Here is a 26,309-nt window from a genome sequence, read left to right as displayed (position 1 = left end):
TTTTGGCAGGAACTTTGCCTCATCATAAAAGCTAATAATCATTTTGCCAATTTAAATTTTTTTTCAATAACTGTGAAAATCAGCCAGAGTACAAAATTGTGTATTTCTTTGGTGTTAATTGATGCTAAATTTATACTGACCTAAGAGAGAACAGTTATGTTAGGATGCAAAATTAAAAATTTTGTATATAATGACTATTCACAGAAATACTGTGTACAGTATTTATCAACACAGTAATTTTTTGGAAACATCTAGTCTTAGGACAATTTGGATGTTTGACCAACTTTACCTAAAAACCATTACACACACACAGTATGGCTCTGTGTACAAGTTCTGATGAACCACTAAGGAATACCACAAGTCATCGAATGCCTATCTTTTCCCAAGTCTAGTACTGTACTTCCCTATCACTTTTATCACACTATATCTCCTGCCGTTCCTTTATCTCATTCCCAGTTCCTACAGAAAGGTTCAGACAGCCAGAAGCCAGTTGGTAACCATTACCTCTGAGGCTAATTCTACCCATTTGCTCCTCAACATAGACAACACTAAGGCTGGTTACAAGTCTGCACTAGTTATCAGGGTCTACGGCATATCTTCCTACCCTTCTGAACCTTCACACATCATAATTATTTCTTTTCATGCCATTGTATCATGAATTTTATTCTTGACTTCTACATCATTAAATAATTCACTTGCAAGATATGACCAGAACTTTATAAACATATATACAAAATTTAGTCATCGTTGCTACCGAGTAGTTTGGTTATTAAGGGGCCAGCAAACAATTTATGAGTTTTTTGTTACAATTTGTACTGTTGGGACAATTCCATGGTTCCTCAGAAAGCATACAATGAATTTTATTTCTGAAGTATAAAAATCTATTTTATAGAGAATGAACCAGGGAGACCTCGACCTCCCAAGTCGGAATTTCTACTCTGGTTATTTGCTTGATCCCTGCAGTGGAGTTTTGGTCTATGCTACAGAAAAGATATGGAGAAAATACAGAAGGCAGATTGAGAACCCTGAACCTACACTCCTGAAAGATGGAGAATAAGGAAAGATTAGACTGAAGTACCAGTAAGTTGAGGACATTGAATAAAGGTGATATAATAAAAAAAAAAAAAAAATGAAGACGGCTAACCAAGAAGGAACTCAAAATAATGAATTAAAGTTAGATAAATTTAGATTTAGAAGGGATGTAGGAAAGTACTGGTTTAGCATTAGAACTGAGTAAAATAATCTGCCAAGTAGTCATCAAAGCTAACACCTTTGGTAGGTTTAAATATAGGTTAGATATATTTATGAGAAAGGATGTATTTGAGGACGTTCCCTGCTGGGCCAGTAGGCCTACTGCAGTGATCTAATTTTATGTAGAAAATGGGCAGCAGGTATTCTGAACTAGAAACGACAGGGAAATCCTAGACTAGTAGAAAAGTTGTTAACTGAGGGACGGTGTTCATAATTTGTTTACAGAACCCTTCAAAAATGTTTTTCATATTTCAGAATAGTAATATATTTTTAACACTGGTTATTCCTCATTAAAGCAGGGTGGCTCGCAGAAAGAAAATTCTTTAACTGCACTATCTCTCATTTTCTAGTTCTTTCCAGACGAGCACAGACATCACAAATTTATCATCCTCACCAGTCTCCAAAAACTGCCGCTTCTTAGCAAAATCTGTTAATAAAAACTTCCAATTTCTCTTGTTTTCTGTCCTCTCTCTTATAACTGCTCTCCCTCCCCATATACTCTATCTTCCTTGTAGCATTCTTAGATTATAAACAATTTTCATACAATTTTTGTATCTTGCAACCCATTTTCACTTCATTTCACTAATTATTCCTCTCCTTGCCACACAACCACACTTCTTATAATCACAAACATCTGTACATTAGCACATTATGCAAGGCCAGGAGCTATGTCTCGACCCCTGCAACCACAATTAGGTGAGTACTGTATGCTTATATTACCAACATACCTCCTCACCACTTCCTATACCATTTTTCTCCCACAAGTTGCTCATATCATCAACTGTCCCCATACGTTAATATCCACTATTATTTATCTATCACTTTTATTCTAATTATTATGGGTACATGTGGTATAAAATACCAACATAGTTAAAGTAAAAAGACACAAATAACAGTATCAAAATCTGTATTTGGAAATGTTTTGCTTTCACAATGTTTTATCAAATTTTACTTGATGAGGTTTGGTTTCCAAGTGAAATGCTATCTGTTAATGAAGCATGTGTCTCTTTTACTCACAATTATTCTATTCATGGAAAAGATTAAATCCATTAGGGTCATTCTATTCTATCCATCTCTTTTCTTTCTATGGCTGTGCATGTTACATTACTGCTAGTTGTCCTTTAGGTCTTGTTTACTTATATACACCTGTCACAATCCCTGTACCTTCTAATCACTCTCCCACCTTTTCTTCAACTCTTGTTTTACTAGGTGCTAGCATACCCAACTTCCTTTCATACGGAACATTATTAATCAGTTCTTTCTCGAGAGCCATGCTCAATCCAAATCCATGCATAATTAAGCCATCCAGCTTCAAAACTATCATTTTTTTTTTTGGCTGGGCTCAAGTTCTGGAGGTAGGAAGTACAGTGCTTGCACTTTGAGGTATGGGTGGGGATGTTGCAGCTTAGGTCATTCTGAATTGTGTTTTCAAACTGGCAAGAGAACTGATGAAAGAATGATGATGAATGTATTTTATTCTTTGGGTTACTAGTGGGAAACTGCCTATGGGGGAGAGGAGAGGGTGGGTGTGTTGGGGTTTGGGTGTGTGTGTGTGTTCGCCTAATCACTTATATGTGGTTACAAGGGTTGAGTCACAGCTCCTGGCTCCACCTCTTCGTTGGCCACTACCAAGTCCACTCCTGGCATCAAGAGCCATATTGTGTGTATGTGTGTATATATATATAAAATATAAATCTAGGTAATAGGTTGGTAGACAGCAACCACTCAGGGAAGTACTGCCGTCTTGCCAAGTGAGTGTAAAACGAAAGCTTGTAATTGTTTCACATGATGGTAGGATTGCTGGTGTCTTTTTTCTGTCTCATGAACATGCAAGATTTCAAGTATGTCTTGCTACTTCTTCTTACATCTAGGTCACACTACACATACATGTACAAGCATATATATACACACCCCTCTGGGTTTTCTTCTATTTTCTTTCTAGTTCATGTTCTTGTTTATTTCCTCTTATCTCCATGGGGAAGTGGAACAGAATTCTTCCTCCCGTAAGCCATGCATGTTGTAAGAGGCGACTAAAATGCTGGGAGCAAGGGGCTGGTAACCTCTTCTGCTGTACATATTACTAAATGTAAAAGGAGAAACTTTCGTTTTTCCTTTTGGGCCACCCCGCCTCGGTGGGATACGGCCAGTGTGTTGAAAGAATATATATATATATATATATATATATATATATATATATATATATATATATATATATATATATATATATATATATATACATACATACATATATACGTGTATATATATATATATATATATATATATATATATATATATATATATATATATATACATACATACATATATATATATATATATATATATATATATATATACATATACATATATATATACATATATATATATACATATGTATATATATACATATACATTTTTTTTTTTTTTTTTTTTTAAACAAGTCGGCCGTCTCCCACCGAGGCAGGGTGACCCAAAAAAGAAAGAAAATCCCCAAAAAGAAAATACTTTCATCATCATTCAACACTTTCACCACACTCGCACATTATCACTGTTTTTGCAGAGGTGCTCAGAATACAACAGTCTAGAAGCATACACATATAAAGATACACAACATATCCCTCCAAACGGCCAATATCCCAAACCCCTCCTTTAAAGTGCAGGCATTGTACTTCCCATTTCCAGGACTCAAGTCCGACTATATGAAAATAACCGGTTTCCCTGAATCCCTTCACTAAATATTACCCTGCTCACACTCCAACAGATCGTCAGGTCCCAAGTACCATTCGTCTCCATTCACTCCTATCTAACACGCTCACGCACGCTTGCTGGAAGTCCAAGCCCCTTACCCACAAAACCTCCTTTACCCCCTCTCTCCAACCCTTTCGAGGATGACCCCTACCCTGCCTTCCTTCCCCTATAGATTTATATGCTTTCCATGTCATTCTACTTTGATCCATTCTCTCTAAATGACCAAACCACCTCATATATACATATATACGTGTATATATATATACGTATTATATAATTATATATATATTTTTTTTCAACAAGTCGGCCGTTTCCCACCGAGGGAGGGTGACCCAAAAAAGAAAGAAAATCCCCAAAAAGAAAATACTTTCATCATCATTCAACACTTTCACCACACTCACACATTATCACTGTTTTTGCAGAGGTGCTCAGAATACAACAGCTTAGAAGCATATACGTGACTCAAGAAATCGTAATGACACGATTGCAAACAAACCATACCCCCGGCCGGGATTGAACCCGCGGTCATAGAGTTTTGAGACTCTATGACCGCGGGTTCAATCCCGGCCGGGGGTATGGTAAGCATATACGTATAAAGATACACAACATATCCCTCCAAACTGCCAATATCCCAAACCCCTCCTTCAAAAGTGCAGGCATTGTACTTCCCATTTCCAGGACTCAAGTCCGACTATATGAAAATAACCGGTTTCCCTGAATCCCTTCACTAAATATTACCTGCTCACACTCCAACAGATCGTCAGGTCCCAAGTACCATTCGTCTCCATTCACTCCTATCTAACACGCTCACGCACGCTTGCCGTATCCCAACAAGGCAGGGTGGCCCAAAAAAGAAAAACGAAAGTTTCTCTTTTTAAATTTAGTAATTTATACAGGAGAAGGGGGTCACTAGGCCCTTGCTCCTGGCATTTTATTTATATATTATATATATACATATATATATATATATATATATTTTATATATATATTTATATATATTCTTCTTCTTTCTTTCAACACACCGGCCGTATCCCACCGAGGCGGGGTGGCCCAAAAGGAAAAACGAAAGTTTCTCCTTTTACATTTAGTAATATATACAGGAGAAGAGGTTACTAGCCCCTTGCTCCCGGCATTTTAGTCGCCTCTTACAACACGCATGGCTTACGGAGGAAGAATTCTGTTCCACTTCCCCATAGAGATAAGAGGAAATAAACAAGAATAAGAACTAGAAAGAAAATAGAAGAAAACCCAGAGGGGTGTGTATATATGTGCTTGTACATGCATGTGTAGTGTGACCTAAGTGTAAGTAGAAGTAGCAAGACGTACCTGAAATCTTGCATGTTCATGAGACAGAAAAAAGGACACCAGCAATCCTACCATCATGTAAAACAATTACAGGCTTTCGTTTTACACTCACTTGGCAGGACGGTAGTACCTCCCTGGGTGGTTGCTGTCTACCAACCTACTACCTACATATATATATATATATATATATATATATATATATATACACAGTGGACCCCCGGTTAACGATATTTTTTCACTCCATAAGTATGTTCAGGTGCCAGTACTGACTGAATTTATTCCCATAAGGAATATTGTGAAGTAGATTAGTCCATTTCAGACCCCCAAACATACACGTACAAACGCACTTACATAAATACACTTACATAATTGGTCGCATTCGGAGGTAATCGTTATGCGGGGGTCCACTGTATAATATGTATGTATGTATACACACATACATATAGTACAAATTAATCGGCAAATAATTTTGTATTATTTGGGATGACCTTGTATGGAAAATGGTTGACTAGTATTGCTGGCCAAATATACACACATGCCAATAATTGCACACAATTGTGCACTGCAACATGGATGGAGCAAAAGCACTCAAATTACAACCCTTTACACATTGTTATTTACTTAATAACCTTGCCATTTTTCTTTATAATTTTATATATATCAAATATATCTTATTACTACAATAAAAAAATCTAAATACAGCAGGGAGCTGAATTTTATGGGTATCAAGAAGTGCTTAGATACAAGCATTCTTTTATCCATACTTCATTCTTGCTTGATGTATTATAAGCCCTCCTAAAACAGAGAAGTGGATTCCATAATCTGCTCCAAAATAGAGCCAAATTTTTTAAGGACATAAAACGGTCCAATACTTAAAACTAATATAGAGGCAGACTACTGAGATGGCATGGACAGCTTCACTGAACTTCTCACTGTGAGACCCTAACCACCGCACCAGATTTGCTACCAGGAACATTCACCTCTTAAATTTGTCTCTGACATGATAGTTGTGCTGTTACATTCTGAGGAAGTTTCAACATCACATAACCAAGATGAGTTACATACACACAATGCACAATTATAAAATTTTCACATCTGGCCTGGAAGCTTAGCTCAAATTTACAAAGGGAGGCACTTACCTACAAGACCACCAGAATGTTCATAATATTCTAAAAGAAAATAGCATAAACCAAATTTTAATAAAATTATCTTTCAGTGAACAGATAATACTAAAATATGTCAATGGTATGATACATTCATAAAAATCAAGTGTAAATTATCAATACATAATTCATCATGTTAATGAGTATCTTTACTGCATTATACAATTTTGATGCATAGAATAATGCAATATTTTTATTGCAATATACTGTGTTGCTGTATAGCCCTTGTGGCTTAGCGCTTCTTTTTGATTATAATAATAATAATATACTGTGTCAAAATACCTGTACAACCTGTTAAAAAACAGAGGTTATGTGCCCTACCCCACAATGAAGACTGAATTACACCTGGTAGCTGCTCTGGTCTCTCAAAAATCATGACAAAATTAACAATTATGAGCTTTTGTACAATGTTTATCAGCCAAAAGGAAATTTCTAATGACAATTTTTAAAACTGCAAATGCTACTCTTTAAAACAGAGCTGCCTCTAAGTGAAATATTAGGATTGCAGTAGTACATATACACACAGGGATGGAACTAGAATGCTGGGGACACAAGCAAAAACTAAAGATGATAATTACTTGCAATTATGTTATTCTTGAGTGCCTGTTCTTCCAGATAAATGATCTTAGGATTCATAAGGAGGAGCTTCTTCAGGATAAAGCTCATGGAATGCACTGGAAAGCAACAGGGAAATAAATCACAGGGGTTAATTATAGGTTATGATGTGGGGGCCCATATGTTGGAGCTGAATCACTGAAAGCACAGCTAGATGTTTGAGTGGCATCTGTATGACCTCGTGGGTTTAGTACTCTCCCATGAATGTTAGTGGTGTGAGTGGATGATTTTTTGGGGAACTGATGTGCTGTCAGAGTGTGAGCAAGGTAACATTTATGAAGGGATTGAGACACCCATCTGCTGGATTTAAAGTTCTGGAGGTGAGAAAAGTACATTGCCTACACTGTGTAGGATGGGAAGGTGTTATGCAGTTCGGAGAGTCATTTTAATTTTTATATTTGGCCAATTCTGGTAAAACAGCTATTAAATGAGGATGGTGAATCTTAGAAAATGGTGAATGTGTTACTAAATCTTCAGTACTTCTAGGATTTATTCCTGGATCCTTTTAACTACTGTGCTGCAACTTTAATTACTATTATTATTATTATTATAATTTAAGCACTACACTCATAAGGGTCATACAGAGCTATGGGGAGAGACGTGCAAAGGTTAAGAGTGAGTGAAGGGTAGGGGTGTGCAAAGTTAGGGGTTTAGATGTCAGAAGTGGATCCTGCATGTACTATGATAGACAGGACAAACTATTAAGATATGTTGGACGGACAGTACAACTTGACAGTCCTTGGAGACAGGTGGCGGTCATTTCTTTGTGTGGTATCTGCAAGTGAGATATGCGTGTGCAATACATAAGTGCAAGAGTGCAGTTTTCCAAACCCGACAACAGTGGGAAGATAGCCAGAATCCTAAATGTAAGTTGATAGAAAACAATTTTTTGTGGGCCAACGGGGACCAACGTTGTTGCTAATGGTTGTGGGAGTGGTGAGAAAGAACCAAAAAATACTCAAGTGAGGAATTCAATGTAAATTGGAAGGTCTTGAACAGCTGACAGAGTGGCCGATTCTACATATTCACTGCCTTGAGCATCGGCAGGTCAAGAGACCCAGCAAAATACAACCTTCTTTACATATACTAGAAATGTTACATAACCAAAACTGTATATGAGGGAAAATGGGATGAGGAGAGTTGAATTTTTGGATAATCTGTAATGCACTTCAAGAGTCCAAAACAAATACAAATGACAATGTATTATTATTATTATTATTATAAAAAAGTGCTAAACCTACAAGGGTCAAATGACAATGTAGACATGGCTGCAATGTGAAGGACAGCTGTGAAAATACTAGCCAATTGGAATAAATGACCTCTGACGATTTGTTCAGGCAAAAACAGCTGCATACCAGACACCATTGAGGGGCTTTAAGGTCTCAGCTTGGTCATGGAGGAACAACACGAATCAAAAATCTTTTACTTTATTTCTGTTGGCACTTGAACACCAATAGCATATAGTACTGACTTTTCTCAATTGTTCTTCAACTTGATATTAAGAGTTTAAATCTGGGTGGTGGTGATGTGTTCTTTAGGGAAAAGAAAAGTGTATCCTGACAAGGGTCCCTCTTAGCAGACCTTGTTAGGGTCTTGTCACATTTAGCGAGTAAGCATCAGTTGTCTTATTGGTGCTATATAGCTGTGGTTAAGCATTTAATAGCTTATCAGAGCTAGGTTTCCACCATATTTGAAAACAAAAAACCACAAGTCCTAGGATCTAGAGTAACTGTGAGATTTAAATTGGGTTTAGAAAAGTTGCCAGGGTTTTGATGCAAAAATTAACATACTGGCTTGACAAAGTTTTATACCCCCATTCAAATCCTGTAACTACTCTAGACTTCAATTTCAAGTGTTACACCTTTGTGTAGTCCAGTCATGACCAAGAGAATTAGACTGGCTGAACTATTTTATAGATACCCAAGTTCAGGAAAATTCAGGTAAAAAAAAGTGGCATGAGGTGTTTATCAACAATAGTCATTCTGAGGCTTCATAGTTATTGCACAGTGACTGCCAGGCAGATCCAGATTCACAAATCTAGAACCCAGAGACTTCTGCAACACATATTTTACTACTGTAGCTTTTGTAGAAAAAGAAAAGTTTAAACAGACTCCACCATATTGTAAAAGGGTCGACCTAATCCCCAATTTACATTCAACTCAACTTGGATAATCAACAGCTCTTATTTCCCTATATTACTGTCAATATACAATACAATAAAATTTCACTCCTATACTGTGAAAAGCAATATGAAGAAAATAAAATAGCATGGGTGCAAACCTTTCATAAGCAATCCTTATTTGGTAACCTCTACTTATAAGGATTATATGTTAATAAGAATAATTTGAAGAGCTCATAATGGTTCATCTGGTCATTATTGTAAACTTAAAACTAAACAGCAAAGTGACTTCTCTGCACCCTCACTTTGGGACACTACGAAGCTAAAATTCCTACAGCTCAATACATGACAACAATTAAAATTTGAAGCTATGATATTGGAGCAGAAGAATAAGAAGACAGTTTTGTAATGTACTGTCTGAAAATCCCAAGTGTACCAAGCAGAACACAGAAAATGTAGTTCCCAGGTAGGTGATGGCTGCTAATAAGAAGATACACAGCATAACCAAAGAACATCACAAAGATGCTTACATATCAATGGCTTGCTAAAGCCACTGTTAAAGTAAATACATGAAATCACTAATCTAACAATATGTGGCAAGTTTTTTGTATATGTTGGCAATACTAGTAAATGTAAACTCAAGCATATTATGGAAACTACTGGTACCTTTACTTATATAATTAATCAACAAGCTATTGCTGTAAAGAGCTTGTACTCATCACACTGAAAATGTTAAGTATTAATCCTTTACATTTGCTGTACCACAAGTTTCTCAGTACATCAGTAAAACCAAAGTATGCTGTCTCCGTCACAATCATTATACTATAGTTAATAAAAAGAGAAGAATAAATCCACCCATTACTTACTATGAAACATCAAATACTGCACTACTAATCTATATAAGAAGTGACAAGGAAACCAAAATGGTCATATTAAAACCAAGTGTTGACAAGATATACATGTTAACTGTGTCTTGCTGGAGATGGTAAAGTAAGTCAGCAAAGTTCCACTACAGTACTTGAGTTCTACTTACATACTAACACAACACACATATACCCTAATCTCAAGCTAGAGTTAGAAAAACAATATGAAAATCTACACCAACCCATAGAAAGGATTTCATAATAGAATTTGCATTTTTGCATAAAAAACAATGAGCTTCCCATGGGAAGTAGATAACTGATACATACAGTATATCAATAATCCAACCACAGTAAATCAATGATCCTAATAGTTGATAAAAGCTATAAACTTTTTATCCATTTGGTAGGTCCTAATATAGGCTTAGAATCATGAACATGGTAAATTATGTGCTATAGTCACTCAAATTAATAACAAAATTCCTTCCAGTCAACACATGGGTCCTTATTCCATAAAGCTGGTACTCACACATTAGAACTGGTTTGACATGAACTGTCACTACTAAATAAAAGTTAAATGATTGCTACTTATTAAGTAGGCAGTGGTCATGATATTTACATTTATAAAAAACTGGCTGAACCTATGCCAAATAAATAAAATGCCAAAAATTTTGAAAACATGATATTAATCAAGAAAATGTGACCAACACATCATCACCTGAGTTCATGTAATTTTGGACATATCTGAGCAGGTAACCTAGTTGCCTGGAATAGAATGTCCTTGCTGAAGCATGCTGTGCTTCTCCACTTGAAGTGCTTCCTACTGTATGCTTAAGCGCAAATGATGTAAATGGGGTTTACAATAAGTAATAACTATAACTTATTAGCTGAACAGCAATAAGAAACACACAATACCATGTAGCCAAAGAGCAGTTGTTATAGTTTCACTTATCATTAAATATTCAAAGTATTAATAGAGAATAAGTTCAATGTGTTGTTAAACACATCAACTAAACTTTTATATGATAAAACTTCTCAACTGCAATATTATAAAAATCAAAAATCAAAATGCCCCATGGCATACATACACAATAATTTATATTGTTTGTCATGTTATTCTGTGTTCCAGCCATTCTTGACTTGAAAAGACTATGGACTTTCAACTAATACTCAAAACTGTTTCACTCTTAAATCTGTGATAATATTACCTTTTAAAATTCCAGTAAGTTTTAAAAGATGTTATTTTTGTAAAATACAAAAATGAGTGAAAATGTTCTGAAGTCAACTAAAACTAGAGTGAATTTATAAATCTTCTATGTTCTCACGATGACATGAACATCTTTGAGAGCTGTGATGCTTCATGTTGAGGAAAATAGCAGCAGCAGCATCATGAATCACTTGCAGCTTCTTAGATGGTGCATTCAAGCAGGAGAAGCTTCTCAACATATAATGGCTGCTTCAAAACACCAGTGCAAACACCAATAGGGCTCGTTAGTATTTATGTAGAGTAGCACTGGAGTCACATAAAATTCTCTCAACTGTACAATATTATACAAACTATTCCAATATGAAACACACAGAGGGTATTCATCATGGCAAACATTAATATATGATGCACAATGGATTTAAATGGGCAGTGATTTTTTAAAGTATCTCCTTGACAGCATGGTGATGATAAACAGAGTTAATCAGTGAGATTACAGAAGACAATGACTCTCATCACTACCTTCATATCTCTCACAAATTATGACCATTATTTATCAACTTAAATACATTTGACAAGAGTTTAAATTAAAATTTCCAAAAGCTTATAACCAGCTAATACCTTATCAAATTATAAAATATTCTGATACATCAGATAAATCATCTTCAAACTGTCTTCTATTGTCTCACTGCATTATGCATACTGTACACTATAATATACTTTTTTTTATTCTGCAATAATCTGGGAATGTAATCCCAACAGACATCTTAAATCTTTTGCTACTGGATGAAAACTTCTTTCATTAACTGTATGCATATTACAAACTTATTAATGATTCAATAGAGTCTAACACTGATTAATATATTTTTTTTATAAGCATTCACAAACCTTATGAGGGTATTTACAAAGATAAATGATAATTGTTTTCCATACCTAATAATACAAGTTCTACAAAGCCTGTAATACATACTTTACACATATTTATGAAACAACTCATGAAAAATCTCCCAAAATTGAAAAATTACATCCAGTAGTAAGTGATTTATTGAAAAAAATCTCTCCCTATAACCACTAGCAGCAGGTAAGACATAAATACAAAAATATAAAATTTCACAAACCTATACAATCTGGGTCTCTAAATGGCAACTTACATGCTCAAGTCTTGTTCAACCTGTGTGCAGAATTTATAATCTCATTCATTCATCATTTTCAAAAACAATGGTATCAGCACTAAATAGTAATATGTATATATGTATGTGTTAGGGATATTTGCTGTTTAGAGGTACATCTAAACTATCACATCTGCTTGCCTCTGGCAAGACAGTGATGCTGCCTTGGTGGGAGATGGCCAGCATGTTTAAATATAGATAGGAGTGAGTGGAGATGAATGGTTTTTGGGACTTAATAGCTGTTGGAGAGTGAGCAGGGTAATATTTTGTGAAGGGATTCAGGGAAACTGGTTAGCCGGACTTGAGCCCTGGAGGTGGGAAGTACAATGCCTACACTTTAAAGGAGGGTTTTGGGATATTGGCTGTTTGAAGTGACATCTGAACTGTCATATCTGCATGCCGCTACAAAAACAGTGATTATGTGTGAATGATGGTGAAAGTGTTTCTTTTTTGGGTCACCCTACCTTCATGAGATATGGCCGGTTTGTTGAAAAAAAAGTATACAGCCTCTCCTCAGCGATGTACTCATTTACCAACGACTCAGACTTATGACGGGCTCTCTGACCAGTATACATACCTAAATAACGTATATTAGAGCTGATTTCCTCCATTCAGTTTATTACAATATACAATACACAACTGTATAAGAATAAGAAGAAGAAAATTGTCAAAGTGGGAAGTCTGAATGTGCATGGATGTTGTGCAAATGATAAGAAAGAGATGATTGTGGATGTTAAGAAAGAGATGATTGTGGATGTTATGAATGAGAAGAAGCTGGATGTCCTGACTTTAAGTGAAACAAAGCTGAAGGGGTGGGAGAGTTTCAGTGGAGAGGAATAAATGGGATTAGGTCAGGGGTTTCAAATAGAGTTAGAGCTAAAGAAGGAGTAGCAATAATGTTGAAGGATAAGATATGGCAGGAAAAGAGGGACTATAAATGTATTAATTCAAGGATTATGTGGAGTAAAATAAAGGTTGGATGTGAAAAGTGGGTTATAGTAAGTGTATATGCACCTGGAGAAGAGAGAAGTGAAGAGGAGAGAGTGAGATTTTGGGAAATGTTGAGTGAATGCGTGGGGAGTTTTGAACCAAGTGTGAGAGTACTTGTGGTTGGGGGGATTTCAATGCTAAAGTGGGTAAAAATGTTGTGGAGGGAGTAGTAGGTTAATTTGGGGTGCCAGGGGTAAATGTAAACGGGGAGCCTTTAATTGAGCTATGTGTAGAAAGAGATTTGGTAATAAGTAATACATATTTTATGAAAAAGAGGATAAATAAATATACAAGGTATGATGTAGCACGTAATGAAAGTAGTTTGTTAGATTATGTATTGGTGGATAAAAGGTTGATGGGCAGGCTCCAGGATGTACATGTTTATAGAGGGGCAACTGATATATCGGATCATTATTTAGATGTAGCTACAGTTAGAGTAAGAGGTAGATGGGACAAGAGGAAGGTGGCAACAACAAGTAGGAGGGAAGTGAAAGTGTATAAACTAAGGGAGGAGGAAGTTCGGGTGAGATATAAGCGACTATTGGCAGAAAGGTGGGCTAGTGCAAAAATGAGTAGAGGGGGGGTTGAAGAGGGTTGGATGAGTTTTAAAAATGCAGTATTAGAATGTGGGGCAGAAGTCTGTGGTTATAGGAGGGTGGGGCAGGAGGAAAGAGGAGTGATTGGTGGGATGATGAAGTAAAGGGTGTGAAAGTGAACATAGAAAAGAGTAAGGTGATGAGGGTATCAAATGATTTAGATAAAGAAAAATTGGATATCAAATTGGGGAGGAGGAGTATGGAAGAAGTGAATGTTTTCAGATACTACTTGGGAGTTGATGTGTCGGCGGATGGATTTATGAAGGATGAGGTTAATCATAGAATTGATGAAGGAAAAAAGGTGAGTGGTGCGTTGAGGTATATGTGGAGTCAAAAAACGTTATCTATGGAGGCAAAGAAGGGAATGTATGAAAGTATAGTAGTACCAACACTCTCACATGGGTGTGACTTGGGTTGTGAATGCAGCAGCGAGGAGGCAGTTGGAGGCAGTGGAGATGTCCTGTCTAAGGGCAATGTGTGGTGTAAATATTATGCAGAAAATTCGGAGTGTGGAAATTAGGAGAAGGTGTGGAGTTAATAAAAGTATTAGTCAGAGGGCTGAAGAGGGGTTGTTGAGGTGGTTTGGTCATTTAGAGAGAATGGATCAAAGTAGAATGACATGGAGAGCATTTAAATCTGTAGGAGAAGGAAAGCGGGGTAGGGGTCGTCCTCAAAAAGGTTGGAAGGAAGGGGTAAGGGAGGTTTTGTGGGCGAGGGGCTTGGACTTCCAGCAGGCGTGCATGAGCATGTTCGATAGGAGTGAATGGAGACGAATGGTATTTGGGACCTGACAATCTGTTGGAGTGTGAGCAGGGTAATATTTAGTGAAGGGATTCAGGGAAACTGGTTATTTTTATATAGCCGGACTTGAGTCCTGGAAATGGGAAGTACAATGCCTGCACTCTAAAGGAGGAGTTTTGGGATATTAGCAGTTTGGAGGGATATGTTGTGTATCTTTATACGTATATGCTTCTAAACTGTTGTGTTCTGAGCACCTCTGCAAAAACAGTGATTATGTGTGAGTGAGGTGAAAGTGTTGAATGATTATGAAAGTATTTTCGTTTTGGAGATTTTCTTTCTTTTTGGGTCACCCTGCCTTGGTGGGAGACGGCCGACTTGTTGAAAAAAAAAAACTGTATGAACATTTAAAAATATACCAGAAATGCTAGAAATGGTGCAAAGGTGACATTAAAACTATATCAAAGATGGTTGACACAAACCCACTACCATTACAGTATGCTCCTCACTTAGCGGCGAATTCATTTACTGACGTGGTCTTAGGAATGGAACTCCGTCGTTAAGTGAGGAGAGGCTGTATTTTTTTTCAACACACCAGCTGTCTCCCACCAAGGGGGACTATTGGACTATTTCCCAGTGAAAATAGTGTTTAGACAGGGATGCATGATGTCACCATGATTGTTTAATACATATATTTATAGATGGGGGGAGGGTTGTGAATGCTAGGGAAGGGGTGCGGTACTGAAAGATGCTGGAACTGATACAAAGTGGGAGTTATCCCAATTGCTCTTTGCTGATGACACAGTTCTTTTAGGTGGATTCTGAAGACAAGTTACAAGGCTGGTAGATGAATTTGGGAGAGTATTAAAAGAGGAAAATTAAAAATAAAAGTAGAAAAGAACAAGGTGATAAGAGGAACAAAAAGTCTAGGCAACGGTAGACTGAATATCAGATGGGAGGGGAGGGAGTATGGAGGAAGCAGATGAATTTAGATATTTGGGAGTGGACATGTCAACAGACGGTCAATGAAAGATGAGGTGAACCATAGCATGGTGTGTTGAAGTATCTGGAAAGAAAAAGTTTATTTATGGAGGTAAATAATGGAATGTACCATAGTGGTACTAGCACTTTCATATGGGTGTGAGGCATGGGTTTTCAATGTTGCAGCAAACAGAAGGTTAGAGGCAGTGGAGATGTCATGTTTGACAGAATTATGTGGTGTAAATATCATGCAGAAACCTTAGAGCATAGTAATTAAGAGCCAATGTAGATCCCCAAGGGTACAATTCAGAGGGCTGAAGAGGGATTGTTGAAGTAGTTTGTGCAGGTGCAGAGGATGGAGAGGTATAGGTTGATTAAGAGAGTATATAAATCTGGGGTACCAAGTAGTAGGTGTAGGGTTTGTCCCAGGAATGACTGGAGGAAGGGCCAGAAGAGGCTTTTGAGTGTTAAGAGGTTTCAGCATCTAATAAACTTGTGTAAGCATTAGATAGGAGTGAATGGAGACAAACCTGTATGACCATGTGAGATAGTAAATGGTGACAAACTTGTGTAAACATGTTAGATAGGAGTGAATGGAGACAAACTTGTGTGAGCATGTTAAATACAAGTGAATGGAAACAAGTGTTTTTTAATGGATGTGTGAACATGTGTGTGTTCATTTGCTCACCACTTGAACAAGAATTGAATGCAAGTTGAACAAGAATTGAATGCAAGTAGCCAGCAACTGGTCAAATCATCAACTGATGAGAAGGCTAGGTACACTTTAAATACATTATTAATCTTCAAGACAAACATGGCATTATCTTTCTGCAATGATATTTATTGCATTGCAATTTTGATCATTTAGTCATTATTTATCTAGCAGAGAGATAATGCTTTGGTCATGAATATTCTCGCATTGCTAGACAGTTTTAAATTACAAAGTGAGAAATATATATATAATATATAATATATATATATATATAAAGAAAAGGGCTCTAATTGAAATTGGCATGTCATGTTCACCTTTAAAATAAGGTAACACCCAAAAATTATTCAATCATGACAGTATATCTACAAGATACATACAAATTATCTTTGATTTGTGTATATTATGATGAGAATTATTACATCATTATTAATATTATCAATTTCTCTCCATTTTCATGCATAGTATGAATTCTTACAAAACATTAACAATACCATAAACTGTTAATTTCATTAAGTATAAATGTTAATAAATGTGTATATCTGAAGATGTATGTATTAATGCATGTCTACAGTTATTACTGTATATACATACACACACATATATATATACAAAGTAATGTGACACATCATTACATGAAGCCTTGCTAAGAAAGCTTCTTGTATACTGTAGCTGAATTAAAAGCTCATCCCCAGACCTATTCAGTGTATTGTGTCTTTTATGTTGCACTTTTCGCATACTGACCAGGGAGTTGACATTCTTAAAAATATAAATAAGCTTTACACTTTGCATGTATTTGACAGATATCATGCTGATGCCCATTTGAATAGGAAACTGCACCTCTATGAGTGTAAAAATAAAACAAATTCTCAGAATTGTTTTTATGGACTTCTCTGTAACTACACAAGCAGACTGCTGGCAGCAACAGTCAGGTTGACTAGGAAGTCAACAATGACATCTAACCTTAGGCCAGGCTTTGAGAGCAGAACTCAGACCTGGCTATAAGTATGTCAAGCAGATTGTCTCAAGGTGCTGAGCTATAGCACAACTTTTTTGGAACTTTTTTTTTTCTGGGGACAAGCATATATGTCTAATACTGTACAGATGATGTCAAATTGCTAAGAATGTATATGATAAGTAACTAAGAAGGATAAAATATCTTCAGTAACTTATAACTATTTAACAAAAATATATAAATAGATAAATTATAAAAACCAGGACATTCTAATATAGATGTTCTTAGATGAGTTCATTATTTCTTTACTAAATCAAAGCATTTTTTATTCTATGGGCTAATACTCAAGCATGATTAGCCAAGTCAAAGTCAGAAAAGACTTGAACAAAACACTTAGTCTGACTTAAATCAACCTTTCTGGGTGAAATATAAACAGTCAGAAATGATTACCGCAAGCTCTTAATAACACAATCAATAGCAAAAAGTCTGTTTTATGATGTGAAGTGTGTGTGCATGTGTGGAATGTTTAAATGTGAAGAGGGCATGTGAAGAACATGGTAACTTAGCACCAGAATACTTCTGTGAATGTTTAAAACTAATTGCCATTAAGCCTTGGTAATACTAAGTAACCATCTGGGGGACTCATTAGTCTAAATATTTATATGAATCTGCAGCTTCCTATCCAACATGCAGACTGACAAATAAGAATAATGTAATATACTCGCACATTTACGCGCAAATTCAGCAGTCATCTGGGATATTAAAAACAAGACGCCATCAGGATTACAGCCAGGATGATTTACTCACCTATTATGTAGCATGTCTGGTCAGTAATAGATCCTTTCTGGTATTTTATAACTGCCATTAACTGGCCACTATAAGATTCACTTCCCTGGAAGTCTAGTAGGTTTTAGTGGGATTCAAAATAAACATAGTTTTCCATTTGTATAAGATAACTAGTTTTACCTGGGAATATTTTATTGTACTAATCGGCCGATGTGTTAATAAAAAAAAAAAGCCTGCCTACAGATATGAGTAATATTTCATGATGTGTTCAAATGTATTATAATGAGAAAGTGGAAGGATCATCAAATATGGTCATATGAAGAACTACAAGCAGTGGGATACACAGGTAGAAAGCATGAAAAGCCAGACTAGAAATGTGAATTTTGAGAGGCTGAGAGAATGTAGTGGATTGGGACAGCAACTTGGAAGGCAGGTCAGTGGACGAGTTGGAGTACCTGGCTGGAAAATGCAGGGAAGCCGAGATCTTCATACCAAGAAATAGATACAGACACAACAAAGGCAAAGGGCCCTTGGTTCGACCAGAGATGCAGGGAGGCAAAAAAGAAAAGTATAAAAAAGTGGAAAAAATACAGAGAGAAAAGGATGAAACAAGAACAAAGAAGTAAGCAGATTGGCCAGAAATGAATATGCTAGAGTGAAGAAAGAGGTTGAGAGATAATATGAGAATGACATACCAGCAAAGGCCAAGTCTGAACTGAAACTACTTCATAGCCACATCAGAAAAAAGACAACAGTAAAGGACCAAATAATTCAACTGAGAGAAAGGAGAAAACTAAGGCAATACCAGAGAGACTAAAGAACAGGAGGGCACCAACAAGTATTGGATGCCATCCACACAACAAGGGAAGAGGTAAAGAAATTTTTGATGGACCTGGATATATCTAAGGCAATGGTACCTGACAATGCATCATCATGAATTCTGTAAAAGGGTGCAGAAACACTATCTAAACCACTAGCTATGATCTACAATAAGTCAACGGAAACAGGACAGTTATCAAAGATCTGGAAAAAAGTAAATGTAGTCCCTATATTTAAGAAAGCAGACAGGAGGCATTTAACTACAGACCTGTTTCTCTGACAGGCATACCTTGCAAAGTAATAAACTCATCAGGTGGAGAATGGTAAAACACTTGGAGAGAAATGATTTCATTAACAATAACCAGCATGGGTTTAGGGATGACAAATCTTGTTTTACTAACTTGCTGGAGTTCTATGATAAAGCAACAAATATGCAAAAAGAAAGGATTTGGTGGACTGAATTGTTTTGAAACTACAAGAAGGGATCTCATACTGTACCCAACAATAGGCTGGGCCAAAAACTTGAGATTCAGGCAGGGACATCAGGGAATGTACTCCGGTGGATCAAAAAGTATCTTAGAATAAGGAAGCAAAGTGATTGTCAGGAAAGAACCATCAGAATGGAGAAGAGTAACTAGTGGGTTCTGCAGGGATCATTACTAGGGCCAGTACTATTTCTGGTTTACATGAATGACATTCCAGATGAGATTGATTCAGATATATCCTTGTTTGCTAATAATGTAACACTAATGAGGACAATAAAAACAGATGAGGATAAGGAAATGTTCCATAGGGATCTGGAAACACTGTGAGTGAGTTCAGATAAGTGGCTGCTTGAGCAAAACTGGAAATGGGTACAGACTATGGGGACAGGCTGAAGACTTCACTCAAACAGAAAGACCTAGGAGAGAGCATAATGCGCAGTTTACCACCAGAGGCTCACATCAGCCAATCAACTTCTGCAGCCAATGCCCTTCTGGCAAATCTATGAGTAGCTTTCAAGAATCCCTACAAACAGCCATCCTCGACCCCTTTATACAACATACGTCAGGACCATCTTGTATATAGAACCAGTATGGAACCTGTAGCTGAAAAAGCATGTTTTCTAAAAAGAAGTATGCAACAAAGTGTTCCTCAGTTCAAGGGCATGAGCTATGAGAGGCTAATGGATTTGAACCTAATGAAACTGGAGGACAGAAGAACAAGAGAGGTCACATGATAAAATATAAATACTCAAGGGAATTCATAAGGCAGACAGAGATAGACTGTCTGAGAGGCAAGGAATGGGAACTGGGAAATATCATTCGAAGATAAATGTACAGATGAGCCACAGGGGTGTCGAGAGTGGTTGGGAAATGGAATGATTTTGGTGAGGAAGTGGTGGAGGCAGGCTTCATACATAGTTTTAAGAGCACATATGTTAGGTCCCATAAGGCTAAAAGGGAGTGAATCTGAGGGAGTAGCAAATTAAAAGGTGGGTCCAGGATCTGAGAACTGACCCCTGCAACCACAAATAGGTGAGTACACATACATAAAGAGCAAAGAAGTGAATGAATAGGAAACAAATGCTGACTGTATTTCCAGTATAACTGTGAGCACTTGCAGACAAAACATTGCATTAAATAAAGAAGACACTCGACTTATAAATAATAGTTTTAAAGAAATCAAGGAAGTTAATGGAGACTATTAATTTTTGTAATACGGATAAGAAAAAATCTAAAGAGTTTTAGGGTGCGAAAAAAAAGAAGAAAGGACTCCAGCAGACAAATATTCTCTGATAGTTTTTTCATCAAATTTTAAAATATCTAATTTAATTGAATACTGATAGCAGATTCTTAATATAAACCTAAATGAACTATTTATAATTAATTCAAAGGTAAGATACTTAACTGTCTTAACTGTTTTTAACAAAGCACATGTTTAAGACCTAAAGTGTCCTCCAAATACTGTATTCTAAATTGCACAAAACCACATTGCAAAACTAAGAAAAGTGGACCTAACTTTAACTACTGCAAGATTTCTTTCGCTGATGTGACAATGTACTGAACATATTCATATCAGAACATTTAAATCATTCACTTTAGGAAATGTATATATACAACTGTCTTTTCCTACATGCTCATGAAGTCACTAAATATCAGAATACAGTAAGCATACCTTAAATCAGTAGGCATGTTGGATTAGTATGCCAGTCAAAGCTGACAAGATAATTCTGTTAACTCATTAAGCTGAATCTATAACTGACAGTCAGTCAATATTTTAGATTTTTGAGTTGCGCAAAAAAACGTTTACTGATGGACTGTTGCAAACATTTTGACCTATTCATAATACAAGTATTTGAACATTATAAAAAACGTCAGCAATATTAGCAATTCTACAACAACCAAACTGAAGTTTTGTACATAGAAATATATTAGACTTACAGTTTAAAGTGCTTCCTAGAAAGCATGACCTGTTTTAACCTACAGGTCATAAGACAAAAAAAAATCAAACTATCAGAGCACAAACCTCAACAGACATTTTTTAAATCTACATGTATGTCAAGCAAATGATCATAACAGCAAATAACTGTTATTTCTACAGTTCTGCAGCAGAAACTTTGGTTTCATAATTTTTAAAAAAGGCAATGTCTGTCAACGTAAAATAAACTGAAATGGCAGAATAATGACATCGGCCATACAAGTAAAGAAATATTAGGCATTAAACTGCCCAGATCAATGTATAAAAAAGGCCCTCAGTTTTTGTCTCTTCATTTAAAATGTGGAGAAGTTAGTCATTACACTGGTATGCCTTCCTTTATACTATAAACTATCACAACATTCAAAATGTTTCTAACCAAGGTACTGTATGTAAATTACACTCTGAAATTTGTGTCATATTTGTAACTTCCTTTTTCAGTGAGTTTGACTTATTGTTTTTACTTAGTATGGTAAGCTTAGATTCCTAAAAAAACAAAAAAAAATACTCACTTATTTGCTATATTTGCACATTACCAAGTCTTTGTACACCAGTAATGTGTCACTCATTTCCAACAAAATCAAACTGCCATTTCTTCTCAAGTTCTTCAAAATTGTTTTCACATACATCCTGCAAAAATACAAAATTAATATTTATACAGTACTATATAAGCAAATGAATGCAAAAATTAAATGTAAAACTATCATACTGAAATGTTCATTGATATAATGTAACCCATATTTCATCAGTCGCCCGTCAACATCATGAAATTATTTTCGGCATATTTATATGCAGTTTTTTGTTTCTGTTTTGTTTTCATAATCATATGTCTAAGAAATCTCCATGGGAAAGTGGAAAAGAATTCTTCCTCTATAAGGCATGCATGATGTAAGAGGCAACTAGAATGCCAAAAGCAAGGGGCTAATAATCCCTTCTGTATAAATTACTAAGGGTGACCTAAAAGGAAAAACTTTTTCTTTTTAGGTCACCCTGCCTTGGTGGGAGATGGCCAGTGCACCAAAAAATAAAAAAGTGTAAGAAATGTAGTTCTCAGTCAGTTTGTGAAATGTGTGTGTCCTAGATCTGAAGTCACCCTTGAAAGTATGTGACAAGGGAAACACTCATTCTCTCAGTTCCCTTTCACTGAGGAAACATACTTGAAAACTAGGCCAGCACCAGATCATATAACTGATATTGTGAGACCTACATATGCTACCTTTTAAATATATAAATGGATAAATGCTGAAAATAAGCCAAAATTAAAATAAGCATAAAAGCAACAAAAACTTTCCTGCCCTTATCTAAATAATGTTCACTTACATGCTTCAATGTAAATACTTGGACTACACATCCCATACCCTTTCTAAAGCCTTGTTCATCTACGATCCTGCTCTCCATCTTACCCTTAATTCTTTCCATAATAACCCTACCATACACTTTACCTGGTATATTCAGTAGGTTTATTCCCCTGTAATTTTTACACCCTCTTCTGTCCCCTTCCCTTTATATAAAGGAAATATGCATGCTCTCTGCCAGGTCTCTAGGTACCTTCCCTTCTTTTATATATTCAATGAACAATTCAATGAACAAAAGTACCAACCACTTCAAAACTATATCCCCACCTGGTGTTAACATTTCTGTCATGATCCCATCAATCCAAGTTACTTTCCCCCTTTCATTTTACCCAACGCCTCACACACCTCCACTACACTCACATCTCGCTCTTCCTCACTCTTAAATGATGTTACATCTCCCTGGAAATGAGTTATAATTTAAAAGCAAGCAAACTTGCTTACCGTCCTGTTCCCTCATTCTTCACCTACTGGGTGAGGCTCTAGTTATTCAGCATTTACTATGTACTTTACAGGGAAGACTTACTAAGCTCTTTTTTTTTTTTTTTTTTAATTCCAAGACCACACATATCTCGTCCATATTTATGGTTTATACCTTTAGGTGGTTTGTAGCTCAAAGGTAGTGATTTCAACTCACAACCCAAAGACTCAGGTTCATTCCTGTGGTAGGGGGAGACATTTGCACTTATTTCCTTACATCCATTGTTGCTGTTCATCTAGCAGTAAATAGGTACATAGGTGCTAGCCAACTATTGTGGGTGGCATGGTAGGGAGTGGTAGTATTCCTTAGAAAGGGCTGGATTTGGTAATAAGCTGAGGTAGCCCATAAATTCAGCAAAGAACAGTATAAAAATCATAAGATTTGAACAGTACTATAACTTAAAAATAACCGATATAAAGTCTGTTGCATTTAAAATAGTGAAATAAACAGCAAATTTATTCTCATTAGATGGAAGAATGATGACAATACTATATAAAAAGCCACATTATATTTTATGTAATTTCTTCATAGATAACACTGTAGACAAGGATGGACCTGATACAGTATATATTATAAAAGCTATACAGTGGTACCTTGTCTTACAAGTACCTCAACTTACGAGTTTTCCGAGTTATGAGCCATCACTCGGTTGATTTTTTGCTTTGTGAGCCAAAATCCGAATTACAAGCGAGCTTCAGATACGCCGCCACTAGTTGGCGCAGCAAATGCCACAACATCTGCAGAACATCCCAGCGTGCTGTGCTTTTTGTGCAGTTATTTTGTCAAATTTTTTTTTTTCTAACCATGGGTCCTAAGAAAGTAAGTGCAAAGTACAGTACTGAGATGAAGAGGAGGATGATGTCCATTGAATTAAAGCATGAAATCATAAAAAAACACGAGAAAATCGCTTTTATTTCAGTGTCTTCCTTATGAAACTAGTGATTTAGTGCGGTTAGCCTCACAAACAGTCTGTTTTCTCTTATAATAAGACCTCAGAAGGGCAAGAATGGGAAGATATGGTCAGAACAATAATTATTTTTACCTCGGTAGTGGCCGCCACCACTCGTCACAATGACATATTTTATTCATTCTATAGTATATATTATGTTCCTGCTATTTATATTGTTTATTATGTCATATTAGATCAATTGTGATAGATAAATAAGCTGTAGAGTTGATATCAGCATTATATTGAAGTATTTTCTCCTGCCTTCTGAGAGCCAGGAATTCCGCTGGAACAGATTAATGGCATTTTAATTAATTTCAATGAGGAAAATTGATTTGATATACAAACAAATTGAGTTACAAGCTCAGTCACAGAACAAATTACTCGTAAGTCAAGGTACCACTGTACAAGTAAATTATTGTTTTTATAATTCAAGGTAAATGGATTTGTAGACTGAATTGTGTAAAAAAAATTCCCTAGTTTATAAGTATATTTTTTTTAACACATTGGCCGTCTCCTACTAAGGCAGGGTGACCCAAAAATGAAAAAAAACTTTCACCATCATTCAACACTTTTGCCAGAATTCACACATAATCACTCTCCTTGCAAAGGCGCCCAGATATGACATATCAGATGTCACTCCAAACAGCCAATATCCCAGACCCCTCCTTTAAAGTGCAGGCAATGTACTTCCCACCTCCAGGATTCAAGTCTGGCTAACTGGTTTCCCTGAATCCCTTCACAAAATATTACTCTGCTCACACTCCGAAAGCTTGTCAAGTCCCAAAAACCATTCGTTTCCATTCACTCCTATCTAACACACACATGCCTGCTGCATATCCAAGCCCCTTGCATGCAAAACCTCTTTCACCCCCTCCCTCAATCATTTCCTAGGATGACCCATACCCCTCCTTCCCTCTGCTACAGATTTATACGCCCACCAAGTCATTGTATTCTGCTCCATCCTTTCTAAATGACCAAACCACCTCAACAACACCTCTTCAGCCCTCTGAATAATACTTTTAGTAACTCCACAAATCCTCCTAATTTCCACACTAAGAATTCTCTGCATAATATTTACACCACACATGACTACTTTAATGCAAAAATTATATCTTTTGAATACTTTTGTCTCCAGTGAGATAACTAAGTCAATATAATTTCCCGTAACAAAAAATCTTATATTTCTACTTTTTTTCTTATCCAATAATATTTAAGGAAAACTATATGTCAGATACAGAAACATAATTGTTTCTACTTATTAAAAAAGTAATTCCAAAGTTCATATGAGCCATTTTAATTTTTTCATTGATGTATGTATGTATTTTTTTTTTTTAACAAGTCGGCCGTCTCCCACCGAGGCAGGGTGACCCAAAAAGAAAGAAAATCCCCAAAAAGAAAATACTTTCATCATCATTCAACACTTTCACCTCACTCACACATAATCACTGTTTTTGCAGAGGTGCTCAGAATACAACAGTTTAGAAGCATATACGTATAAAGATACACAACACATCCCTCCAAACTGCCAATATCCCAACCCTCCCTTTAAAGTGCAGTCATTGTACTTCCCATTTCCAGTACTCAAGTCTGGCTATATAAAAATAACTGGTTTCCCTGAATCCCTTCACTAAATATTACCCTGCTCACACTCCAATAGCTCATCAGGTCCCAAATGCCATTCATCTTCATTCACTCCTATATAACACGTTCACGCATGCTTGGTGGAAGTCCAAACCCCTCGCCCACAAAACCTCCCTCCAACCTTTTCGAGGACGACCCCTACCCCTCCTTCCTTACCCTACAGATTTATACGCTCTCCATGTCATTCTACTTTGATCCATTCTCTCTAAATGACCAAACAACCTCAACAACCCCTCTTCAGCCCTCTAATACTTTTATTAACTCCACACCTTCTCCTAATTTCCACACTCCGAATTCTCTGCATATATTGCCCTTAGACAGGACATCACCGCCTCCAACCGCCTCCTCGCTGCAGCATTTACAACCCAAGCTTCACACCCATATAAGAGTGTTGGTACCACTATACTTTCATACATTCCCTTCT

The 26,309-nt window shown here is 36.4% G+C and overlaps 1 protein-coding gene across 4 annotated transcripts in view; it reads right to left on the bottom strand.

Annotated features, from left to right (window-relative positions):
* Window positions 1-911: 911 nt before the first annotated feature.
* Window positions 912-26,309, bottom strand: part of LOC128702962 (roquin-1) — a 73,834-nt gene continuing 48,436 nt past the window's right edge. For 2 of the 4 annotated variants that reach the window (XM_070103596.1, XM_053797457.2), the window contains exon 10: window positions 21,893-22,092. In XM_070103596.1, the coding sequence (XP_069959697.1) occupies window positions 22,024-22,092 (69 nt within the window). In that variant the 3' untranslated portion in view covers window positions 21,893-22,023. Of the gene's footprint in view, window positions 1,040-21,841; window positions 22,093-26,309 lie in introns of those variants that run through there. The other 2 variants (XM_053797455.2, XM_053797456.2) reach the window with 2 other exon arrangements.

Source organism: Cherax quadricarinatus, chromosome 86, assembly GCF_038502225.1.
Source record: "Cherax quadricarinatus isolate ZL_2023a chromosome 86, ASM3850222v1, whole genome shotgun sequence".
NCBI classification, from domain to species: Eukaryota; Metazoa; Arthropoda; class Malacostraca; order Decapoda; family Parastacidae; genus Cherax; species Cherax quadricarinatus.
Note: the sequence above shows the minus strand (reverse complement) of the source record. Positions and strands in the feature narration are given on the sequence as shown.